The sequence below is a fragment of the Mobula birostris genome, chromosome 12, assembly GCF_030028105.1.
Source record: "Mobula birostris isolate sMobBir1 chromosome 12, sMobBir1.hap1, whole genome shotgun sequence".
NCBI lineage: Eukaryota > Metazoa > Chordata > Chondrichthyes > Myliobatiformes > Myliobatidae > Mobula > Mobula birostris.
In genome coordinates this window covers 433,122-445,484 of record NC_092381.1, presented here as the reverse complement: position 1 = coordinate 445,484, position 12,363 = coordinate 433,122, and the positions used below count along the sequence as shown (strand labels likewise).

At 46.1% G+C, this 12,363-nt stretch overlaps 1 protein-coding gene across 3 annotated transcripts in view; it reads right to left on the bottom strand.

Moving 5' to 3' along the window:
- Window positions 1–12,363, bottom strand: part of LOC140205711 (guanine nucleotide exchange factor VAV3) — a 374,002-nt gene that overhangs the window by 249,850 nt on the left and 111,789 nt on the right. For 2 of the 3 annotated variants that reach the window (XM_072273243.1, XM_072273245.1), the window contains exon 6: window positions 7,183–7,275. The exons of the other annotated variant lie outside the window; for it this stretch is intronic. In XM_072273243.1, the coding sequence (XP_072129344.1) occupies window positions 7,183–7,275 (93 nt within the window). The remainder of the gene's footprint in view (window positions 1–7,182; window positions 7,276–12,363) is intronic. 3 annotated transcript variants of the gene reach the window in all.

Here is a 12,363-nt window from a genome sequence, read left to right as displayed (position 1 = left end):
TATCGATGATTGTTCAAGAATCGATAAGATTCTGGCATTGTACCAGATGACTGGAAAATTGCAAATGTTACTCCACTATTTAAGAAGGGAGAGAGGCAGCAGAAAGGAAAATATAGCCCTGTTAGCCTGATATCAGTGGTTGGAAAGTTGGTAGAATTGTTTGTTAGGGATGAGATTACGGAGTACCCGGAAGCAGATGACAACAGAGGCCAAAGCCAGCATGGTTTCCTGAAAGGAAAATCCTTCTTGACTAAACTACTGCAATTTTTTGAGGAAATTACAAAGGAGATGCAGTAGATGTGGTGTACTTGGATATTCAGAAGCCCTTAGACAAGGAGCCGCACATGAGGCTGCTTAGCAAGATAAGAGCCCATGGAATTACAGGGAAGTTAGACACATGAATGGAGCATTAGCTCATCGACAGAAAACAGAGAATGAGAATAAAGGGATCCTATTCTGGCTGGCTGCTGGTTACCAGTGGGGTTCCACAGGTGCCGATGTTGGGACTGCTGCTTTTTACAATGTATGTCAATGATTTGCACAATGGGATTAGTGGATTTGTGGCTAAATTTGCTGATCATACAGAGATAGGTTGAGGAGTGGGTAATGTTGAGGAAACAGAGAGCCTGCAGAGAGACTTAGATAGTTTAGGGGAATGGGCAAAGAAGTGGCAAATGAAATACAATGTTGTGAAGTGTATGGTCATACATTTTGATGGAAGGAATAAACAGGCAGACTATTATTTAGATAGTGAGAGAACTCAAAATGCAGAGATGCAAAGGGACTTAAGAGTCCTTGTGCACAATACCCTAAAGGTTAAGCTCCAGGTTGAGTCAGTCATGAAGAAGTCAAATGCAATGCTAGCATTTATTTCTAGAGGTATAGAATATAAGAGCAGGGATGTGATCTGGATGATGGGGTGGTAAATTGGATTAGTAAGCATGCAGATGATACTAAGATAGGTGGTGTTGTGGATAATGAAGTAGGTTTTCAAAGCTTGCAGAGAGATTTAGGCCAGTTAGAAAAGTGGGCTGAAAGATGGCAGATGGAGTTTAATGCTGAAAAATGTGAGGTGCTACATTTTGGTAGGACTAATCAAAATAGGACATACGTGGTAAATGGTAGGGCATTGAAGAATGCAGTTGAACAGAGGGATCTAGGAATAATGATGCATAGTTCCCTGAAGGTGGAATTTCATGTGGATAGGGTGGTGAAGAAAGATTTTGGTATGCTAGCCTTTATAAATCAGAGCATTGAGTATAGGAGTTGGGGTGTAATGTTGAAATTGTATAAGGCATTGGTAAGGCCAAATTTGGAGTATTGTGCACAGTTCTGGTTACCGAATTATAGGAAAGACGTCAATAAAATTGAGAGTGTACAGAGGAGATTTACTAAAATGTTGCCTGACTTTCATCACCTAAGTTACAGAGAAAGGTTGGACAAGTTAGGTCTTTATTCTTTGGAGCGTAGAAGGTTGAGGGAGGACTTGATAGAGGTATTTAAAATTATGAGGGGGATTGATAGAGTTGACATGGATAGGCTTTTTTCCATTGAGAATGGGGGAGATTCAAACAAGAGGACATGAGTTGAGAGTTAAAGGGCAAAAGTTTAGGGGTAACATGAGGGGGAACTTCTTTACTCAGAGAGTGGTAGCTGTGTGGAACGAAGAGCTTCCAGAATAAGTGGTTGAGACAGGTTCAATGTTGTTGTTTAAAGTTAAATTGGATAGATATATGGACAGGAAAGGAATGGAGGGTTATGGGCTGAGTGCAGGTCGGTGGGACTAGGTGAGAGTAAGAGTTCGGCATGGACTAGAAGGGCTGAGATGGCCTGTTTCCATGCTGTAATTGTTATATGGTGATGTTGAGGCTCTATAAGGCACTTGTGAGACCACACGGAGTATTCTGGGAACTTTCGGGCTCTTTATTTTAGAACGGATATACTGACATTGAAAGGGTTCGGAGAAGATTCACAAGAATGATTCCAGGAATGAAAAGGTTATCGTATGAGGAATGTCTGGCAGCTCTTGGGCTGTATTCCCTGGAATTCAGGAAAATGAGAAACATTCCGAATGTTAAAAAGCCTGAACAGATTAGATATGGCAGTTATTTTCCATGGTAAGAGAGTGCAGGACAATGAAGGACGTCCATTTTGAACCATAGAACCATAGAAACTACGCACAGAAACAGGCCTTTTGGCCCTTCTTGGCTGTGCCAAACCATTTTCTGCCTAGTCTCACTGACCTGCACATGGACCATATCCCTCCATACACCTCCCATCCATGTATCTGTCCAATTTATTCTTAAATGTTAAAAAAGAACCAGCATTTACCACCTCATCTGGCAGCTCATTCCATACTCTCACCACTCTCTGTGTGAAGAAGCCCCCCCCCCAATGTTCCCTTTAAACTTTTCCCCCCTCACCCTTAACCCATATCCTCTGGTTTTTTTCTCCCCTTGCCTCAATGGAAAAAGCCTGCTTGCATTCACTCTATCTATACCCATCATAATTTTATATACCTCTATCAAATCTCCCCTCATTCTTCTACGCTCCAGGGAATACAGTCCTAACTTATTCAACCTTTCTCTGTAACTGAGTTTCTCAAGTCCTGGCAACATCCTTGTAAACCTTCTCTGCACTCTTTCAACCTTATTTATATCCTTCCTGTAATTTGGTGACCAAAACTGAACACAATACTCCAGATTCGGCCTCACCAATGCCTTATACAACCTCACCATAACATTCCAGCTCTTATACTCAATACTTTGATTAATAAAGGCCAATGTACCAAAAGCTCTCTTTACGACCCTATCTACCTGTGACGCCACTTTTAAGGAATTTTGTATCTGTATTCCCACATCCCTCTGTTCTACTGCACTCCTCAGTGCCTTACCATTAACCCTATATGTTCTACCTTGGTTTGTCCTTCCAACGTGCAATACCTCACACTTGTCTGTATTAAACTCCATCTGCCATCTTTCAGCCCATTTTTCCAGCTGGTCCAAGTCCTTCTGCAGGCTCTGAAAACCTTTCTCACTGTCTACTATACCTCCAATCTTTGTATCATCAGCAAATTTGCTGATCCAATTTACCACATTATCATCCAGATCATTGATATAGATGACAAATAACAATGGGCCCAGCACCGATCCCTGTGGCACACCACTAGTGACAGGCCTCCACTCGGAGAAGCAATTCTCTACTACTACTCTTTGGCTTCTTCCATGTCTAATCCAATTTACCACCTCTCCATGTATACTTAGCGACTGAATTTTCCTAACCTCCCATGCGAGACCTTGTCAAAGGCCTTACTGAAGACCATGTAGACAATATCCACTGTCTTCCCTTCATCCACTTTCCTGGTAACCTCATCGAAAAACTCCAATAGATTGGTCAAACATGACCTACCACGCACAAAGCCATGTTGACTCTCCCTAATAAGTCCCTGTCTATCCAAATGCTTGTAGATTCTGTCTCTTAGTACCCCCTCCAATAACTTACCTACTACCGACGTTAAACTTACCGGCCTATTATTTCCCGGAATACTTTTCGATCTTATTTTAAACAACGGAACAACATGAGCCACTCTCCAATCCTCCGGCACCTCACCCATAGACAGCGACATTTTAAATATTTCCGCCAGGGCCCCCGCAATTTCAACACTAGTCTCCTTCAAGGTCCGAGGGAACACCCTGTCAGGTCCCGGGAAATTATTCACTTTAATTTTCCTCAAGACAGCAAGCACCTCCTCCTTTTCAATCTGTACAGTTTCCATGATCTCACTACTTGATTCCCTTAATTCCACAGAGTTCATGCCAGTTTCCTTAGTAAATACAGATGCAAAAAACCTCTTTAAGATCTCCCCCATTTCCTTTGGTTCTGCACATAGCTGACCACTCTGATCTTCAAGAGGACCAATCTTATCCCTTACAATCCTTTTGCTCTTAATATACCTGTAAAAACTCTTTGGATTATCCTTCACTTTGACTGCCAAGGCAACCTCATGTCTTCTTTTAGCCCTCCTGATTTCTTTCTTAAGTATTTTCTTGCACTTTTTATACTCCTCAAGCACCTGATTTACTCCCTCAGAACAGAGATGTGGAGAAATTACTTTAGTAATAGGTTGGTAAATCTGTGGAATTTGCTGCCATGAACGGCTGTGGAGGTCAAGTCATTGGATGCATTTAAGGCAGAAATAGATAGATTCTTGATTAGCCAGGGCATTAAAGTGTATGGGGAGAAGGAAGGGGAGTGAGGATAACTGGAAGAATTAGATCAGCCCATGACTGAATGGTGGAGCAGACTCGGTGGGCCAAATGGCCCGCTTCTGCTCCTATATCTTTGGGTTTTATGGAGATCAGATAATTATTTAAACGGTAAAAGATTATAGCATGCTGCTGTGCAGAGGACTTTGGAGTGCTTTTGCATGAGTCACAGAAGATTGATTTGCAGATGCAGCAGGTTATCAAGAAGGCAAATGGAATATTGACCTTCATTGCTAGAGGGATTGAATTACGAGCAGGGAGGTGATGTTGCAAATGTATGGAGTATGGTGAGACCGCATCTGGAGTATTATATGCTGTTCTGTTCTCCTTACTTGAGGAAGGATATACTGGATTTGGAGGTGGTGCAGAGGAAGTTCACCAGGTTGATTCCAGAGATGAGGGGGTTAGACCATGAGGAGAAATTGAGTTGCCTGGGACCGTACTCAATGGAATTCAGAAGGACGAGAGGAGATCTTATTGAAACATATAAAATTATGAAAGGGATAGATAAATAGAGGCAGGAAAGTTGTTTCCATTGGTAGGTGAGACTAGAACTAGGGGACATTGCCTCAAGATTCAGGGGAGAAGATTTAGGATGGAGATGAAGAGAAACTGTTTTTCCCAGAGAGTGGTGAATCTGTGGAATTCTTTGCTCAGGGAAGCAGTTGAGGCTTCTTCACTAAATATATTTAAGAAACAGTTAGATAGGTTTTTACATAGTAAGGGAATTAAAGGTTATGGGAAAAAGGCAGGTAGATGGAGCTGAGTTTACGGACATGTCAACCATGATCTTATTGAATGGCGGAGCAGGCTAGACGGGTCAGGTGGCCTACTGCTGCTCCTATTTCTTATGTTCTTATTTATATCTCAGAATGGATGTATTGTCATTGGAGAGAATCCAGAGGCGGTTGGCGAGGATGTTTCCAGGAATGAAGGTGTTAACATATGCGTAGCATTTGGCAGCTTTAGGCCTGTACTCACAGAAATTTAGAAGAATGCGGGGGGATCTAATTGAAAGCTACTGAATGCTGAAATGACTAGATAAGCGTGGCTGTGGAGAAGATGTTTCCTGTGGTGGAAGTTTCCAGAACTAGAGGACACAGCCTCCATATTGAGGGGTGACCCTTTAGAACAGAGGTAAGGAGGCATTTTTTTAGCCAGAGAGTAGTAAATCTGTGAAATACTCTGCCACAGACTGCGGTGGAGGCCAAGTCCTTGAGTATCTGAAGGCGGAATTTGATCGTTTCCTGATCGGTTAGGGCATCAAAGGATATGGCGAGAAGGCAGGTGTATGGGTTTAAGTGGGATCCAGGATCAGCCATGATGGAATGGCGGAGCAGATCGATGGGCTGAATGGTCTAATTCTGCTTCTCTGTCTTACGGTCTTAAGGTGCGAGTCCTGAGGCTCCTACAGCTTCTTCCTCATGGCAGCAATGAGAATAGAGCATGACCTGGGTGACTGGTTGGTTGATGCTGGATACTCCTTTCCTGTGAGAATTCCCTGTGTAGGTGTGCTAAATGGTGGGGAGTGCTTTATTCGTGATGGACTGGGCTGTATCCACTACTTTTTGTTCAAGGGCATTGGTGCTTCCATACCAAGCTGTGATGTATCAGTCAATATACCCTCCACCACACATCTATAGAGTTGAGACACATTAGATGTCATGCTGAATCTTATCTTTGCCTCTCATAATCGGAATATTTTGATATGGTCGACCATAATTTTCACGCATTCCAAAGAATGAAGACATTGTCTACAGAACCTCTTCTTGTAACTCAGGGCCACAAGTCCAGGCAACAGCCTGCTAAATCCTGTCTACACTCTTTCCAGTTTAACCATGTCTTTCAACCAAAATTATACACAACATTCGAAGTGTGGCCTCACCAACAATTTATACAACTCTAAATTATGTCAACCCCTATACTCAGTGCCCTGAATGAGGAGGGTCAGCATGTTAAATGCCCCTTTCCACCACTTACAATGAACTATGAACTTGTATTCCTTGGGTCCCCTATTCCATTACACTCTCATGTGATCCACCAATTCACAATGTGAGTCCTACACTAGTTTGACTTTCCAAAATGCATCACTCGCATTTATCTGTATTAAAATCTATTTGCCACTCCTCAAACCACTTCCCTAACAGATCAAGAACTCCTTGTAATCTACAATAACCTTCTTCACTATCAACACCACCTCCGAATTTTGTGTCATTTGTAAACTTACTAATGAAGCCTTGTGTATTCGCATCAAATTCTAAACATAACGAATAACAGCCCTCATCACTGTGACACATCACTAGACACCATCAACTTGCACCCTCTGTTTCCTACCGCTGAGCCACGACTGAATCCAGCTCTCCCTGGATTTTGTGGGACCTAACCTTCCAGATCAGCTTTCCATATGGGACCTAGTTGAAGGCTTTGCTAAAGACCAAACAGACAATCTAGCTGAAAGCGGTAACAGTTTATTGCCCTCCACAGATGCTGCTGACCTGCAGAGATGAGGGCAAGAGAAAGTGAAGTATAAGGGATAAGGATAAGGCTAGGGGATGGCCATGGGGTGCGGTGTGAGATGTGGGGGTGATAGCGTGGGGAGAGAGCGAGAAGGGGAGGGGATGAGAGGTTGGGGTGGAGGCAGCGGGGGAGAGATGGCAGGAGGAGAGGGGTTGGTTGGTGGGGTTGGGAGATGAGGGTGTAGGAGAGAGAGTAAGGGAGGAGAAGAAGGTGTGGGGAGAAAGAGAAAGGGGGGATGAGGAGTTGGGTTGGTGGGGTTGGGGAATAAGGGTGAGGAATTGGGTTTGGCATGGTTAGGAAGGAGAAGGTTGATGGGTGAGTGGGAGGAGGGCAGGTTGGGTGGTGGGCAATGTGTGGGACATTCCAGGCAATCGAACACTAACTGGTCCTCCCCCATTACCTTTTCGATGGATTCGAGGGTGTCGGTGTACTTCTCCTCAGTCTGTTTAATCTCCAACAGGCAGCAGGTACGGACGTCGCTCTCCAGCGGTCTCTGCACAAGTACACAGGTTGTCCCTCACACACCTCTGATATAAGAAACCCCATGAAGTTGTCTAAAGCACAAACCTTTCACAGGAGAGAAAACCAGGCAAAGAAACCCCCATGCGGGAACACAACAAGGGGGCAGGACCACACACACAAATTGCTGGGGGAACTCAGCAAGTCAAGCAGTATCTATGCAAGGAATAAACAGTCGACGTTTCGGGCTGAGACACTTCTTCAGGACTGGAAAAAAAGATGAGAAGTCAGAGTAAGAAGATGGAGGGAGGGGAGGAAGAAATACTAGGTAGTAGGTGAGCCATAAAACTGGGAGAGGGGAAGGGGGTGAAGTATAGAGCTGGGAAGTTGATTGGTGAAAGAGATAAAGGGCTAGGAGAGGAGGAAGATTATATGGGAGGGTAGAAGACCATTGAAGAAAGGGAAGGAGGAGAGGGTGATGGGCAGGTGAGAAAGGGAAACAGAAATAGGGAATGGTGAGGGGGGGGGGCAATTACTGGAAGTTCCAGAAATCAATGTTCATGCCATCAGGTTGGAGCCTACCCAGACGGAATATCAGGTGTTGTTCCTCTAACTTGAGTCTGGTCTCATCATGGCAGTAGAGGCTGTAGACTGACATGTCAGCATGGGAATGGGAAGTAGAATTAAAATGGGTAGCTACGGGGAAATCCTGCTTTTTCTGGAGGATGGCACATAGCTACTAGGCGAAATGATTTCCCAATCTACATCGGATTTCACTGACTTTAACTTCCCTAATCTTGATTGGCACCTGATTAGTTCCAAGGGTTTAGATGGGGCAGAGTTTGTTAAGTGTGTCCAGGATGGATTCCTGTCACAGTATGTGGACGGACCGACCGGGGGAATGCCATACTAGATCTAGTACTAGGTAATGAACCGGGTCAGGTTACAGATCTCTCAGTGGGTGAGCATCTGGGTGACAGTGACCACCGCTCCCTGGCCTTTATAATTATCATGGAAAAGGACAGAATCAGAGAAGACAGGAAAATTTTTAATTGGGGAAAGGCAAATTATGAGGCTATAAGGCTAGAAATTGCGGGTGTGAATTGGGATGATGTTTTTGCAGGGAAATGTACTATGGACATGTGGTTGATGTTTAGAGATCTCTTGCAGGATTTTAGGGATAAATTTGTCCTGGTGATGAAGATAAAGAATGGTAGCGTGAAGGAACCATGGGTGACAAGTGAGGTGGAAAATCTAGTCAGGTGGAAGAAGGCAGCATACATGAGGTTTAGCAAGCAAGGATCAGATGGGTCTATTGAGGAATATAGGGAAGCAAGAAAGGAGCTTAAGGAGGGGCTGAGAAGAGCAAGAAGGGGGCATGAGAAGGCCTTGGCAAGTAGGGTAAAGGAAAACCCCAAGGCATTCTTCAATTATGTGAAGAAAAAAAGGATGACAGGAGTGAAGGTAGGACCGATTAGAGATAAAGGTGGGAAGATGTGCCTGGAGGCTGTGAAAGTGAGCGAGATCCTCAATGAATACTTCTCTTCGGTATTCACCAATGAGTTGGAACTTGATGATGGTGAGGACAATATGAGTGAGGTTGATGTTCTGGAGCATGCTGCTATTAAGGGAGAGGAGTTGTTGGAGTTGTTAAAATACATTAGGACCGATAAATCCCCAGGGCCTGATGGAATATTCCCCATGCTGCTCCATGAGGCGAGGGAAGAGATTGCTCAGCCTCTGGCTAGGATCTTTATGTCCTCGTTGTCCATGGGAATGGTACCGGAGGATTGGAGGGAGGTGAACATTGTTCCCTTGTTCAAAAAAGGTAGTAGGGATAGTCCGGGTAATTATAGACCAGTGAGCCTTACGTCTGTGGTGGGAAAGCTGTTGGAAAAGATTCTTAGAGATAGGATCTATAGGCATTTAGAGAATCATGGTCCGATCGGGGACAGTCAGCATGGCTTTGTGAAGGGCAGATCATGTCTAACAAGCCTGATAGAGTTCTTTGACGAGGTGACCAGGCATATAGATGAGGGTAGTGCAGTGGATGTGATCTATATGGATTTTAGTAAGGCATTTGACAAGGTTCCACATGGTAGGCTTATTCAGAAAGTTAGAAGGCATGGGATCCAGGGAAGTTTGGCCAGGTGGATTCAGAATTGGCTTGCCTGCAGAAGGCAGAGGGTGGTGGTGGAGGGAGTACATTCAGATTGGAGGATTGTGACTAGTGGTGTCCCACAAGGATCTGTTCTGGGACCTCTACTTTTCATGATTTTTATTAAAGACCTGGATATGGGGGTAGAAGGGTGGGTTGGCAAGTTTGCAGATGACACAAAGGTTGGTGGTGTTGTAGATAGTGTAGGGGATTGTCAAAGATTGCAGAGAGACATTGATAGGATGCAGAAATGGGCTGAGAAGTGGCAGATGGAGTTCAACCCGGAGAAGTGTGAGGTGGTACACTTTGGAAGGACAAACTCCAAGGCAGAGTACAAAGTAAATGGCAGGATACTTGGTAGTCTGGAGGAGCAGAGGGATCTGGGGGTACATGTCCACAGATCCCTGAAAGTTGCCTCACAGGTGGATAGGGTATTTAAGAAAGCTTATGGGGTGTTAGCTTTCATAAGTCGAGGGATAGAGTTTAAGAGTCGTGATGTAATGATGCAGCTCTATAAAACTCTGGTTAGGCCACACTTGGAGTACTGTGGCCACTTCTGGTCACCTCACTATAGGAAGGATGTGGAAGCATTGGAAAGGGTACAGAGGAGATTTACCAGGGTGCTGCCTGGTTTAGAAAGTATGCATTATGATCAGAGATTAAGGGAGCTAGGGCTTTACTCTTTGGAGAGAAGGAGGATGAGAGGAGACATGATAGAGGTGTACAAGATAATAAGAGGAATAGATAGAGTGGATAGCCAGCGCCTCTTCCCCAGGGCACCACTGCTCAATACAAGAGGACATGGCTTTAAGGTAAGGGGTGGGAAGTTCAAGGGGGATATTAGAGGAAGATTTTTTACTCAGAGAGTGGTTGGTGCGTGGAATGCACTGCCTGAGTCAGTGGTGGAGGCAGATACACTAGTGAAGTTTAAGAGACTACTAGACAGGTATGTGGAGGAATCTAAGGTGGGGGCTTATATGGGAGGCAGGGTTTGAGGGTTGGCACAACATTGTGGGCCAAAGGGCCTGTACTGTGCTGTACTATTCTATTCTATAAATCTATAGATATACAGGAGGCTACAGCGGGAGCACTGAATACAGCAGATGACTCACTGGTGAAGTATCGCCTCATCTGGAAGGACTGTTTGGAGCCCTGACTGGTAGTGAGGGAGGAGGCATAGGGGCAGTGTAGCACTGCAAAGATAGGTACCAGGAGGAAGATCAGTGAGGAGGACGAATGGACAAGGGAGTGGCATAGGGAGTGATCCCTGCAGAAAGCAGAAAGGGGTGGGGTATGGAAAGCTGTGCTTGGTGGTGGGATTCTGTTGGAGATGGCAGAGGTTGCGGAGAATTATGTGCTGGTCACAGAGGCTAATGGGGTGGTAGGCGAGGACAAGAAGCACCCCATCCCTGGTGTGGCAGCGGGAGCATGGGCTGAGGGCAGACATGTGCAAAATGGAAGCGATGCGGGTGGGAGCGGTGTTGATGATGGAGGGAGGGAAGCCCTTTTCTTTGAAGAAGGAGGACACCTCATTAGTTCTGGAATGGAAAGACTCATCCTGAGAGCAGATGTGGTGGAGATAGAAGAACTGCGAGAAGTGGATGGCATTTTTACAAGTGACAGGATGGGAAGAGGTATTATCCAAGCAGCTTGAGAATCAGTGGGTTTATAAAAAGATATCACTGGAAAGACTGTCTCCAGAGATAGAGCAAAGAGATTGAGAAAGGGGAAGGAGGTGTTGGAAATGGATCAAGTAAATTTGAGGGCAGAGTGAAATTTGGAGGCAAAGGCGGACAGGGAGAGGTGTAGGGCCCAGAGTGAGTTACAGAAACAGGGAGATGTACAGAGACCAGAGGATTTACAGAAGCAGTGAGGGGTGTAGGGGATGGGGGAGGTTACAGAGATGGGGAGGGGTGTAGAGGATGGGGGAGGTTACAGAGACAGGGAGGGGTGTAGGGGCTGGTGGGTTACAGAGATGGGGAGGGGTGTAGGGGATGGGGGAGGTTACAGAGACAGGGAGGGGTGTAGGGGCTGGTGGGTTACAGAGATGGGGAGGGGTGTAGGGTCTGGTGGGTTACAGAGATGGGGAGGGGCGTGAGGGATGGGGGAGTTACATAGATAGGGAGGGGTGTAGGGGATGGGGAGGTTACAGAGACAGGGAGGGGTGTAGGGGCTGGTGGGTTACAGAGATGGGGAGGGGTGTGGGGGATGGGGGAGTTACAGAGATGGGGAGGGGTGTTGGCGCTGGTGGGTTACAGAGATGGGGAGGGGTGTAGGGGCTGGTGGGTTACAGAGACAGGGAGGGGTGTAGGGGCTGGTGGAAGTTACAGAGATGGGGAAGGGTGTAGGGGCTGGTGGAAATTACAGAGATGGGGAGGGGTGTAGTGGCTGGTGGAAGTTACAGAGATGGGGAGGGGTGTAGGAGATGAGGGAATTACAGAGATGGGGAGGGGTGTAGGGGCTGGTGAAGTTACAGAGACGGGGGGTAGGGGCTGGTGGGTTACAGAGATGGGGAGGGGTGTAGTGGCTGGTTGAAGTTACAGAGATGGGGAGGAGTGTAGGGGCTGGTGGGTTAAAGAGACAGAGAGGGGTTTCAGATGAGGGGCGGGGTGTAGAGGCCAGAAGGGGTTACAGAAATGGGGAGGGGTGTAGGGGTCAAAGGGGATTCAGAAATGGGGAGGGTTGTAGGGGTCAGAGGGGATTCAGAGATGGGGAGGGGTGTAGGGGTCAGAGGGGATTCAGAGATGGGGAGGGGTGTAGGGTTGGAGGGGGTTACAGACAGGTAATCGTGTAGAGTTTGGAGGGGCATACTGAGATCAGGGGAATGTTGGGGCTGGAGGCCTTAACAGAGGCAGGGAGAGGTGTAGTAGTCAAAAGGGGTTACTGAGATGGCGGGGGGGGGAGAGTGTTGAGGCTGGAAGGGGTTACAGAGACAGGGAAGTGTGTTGGGGGTTACAGAAACTG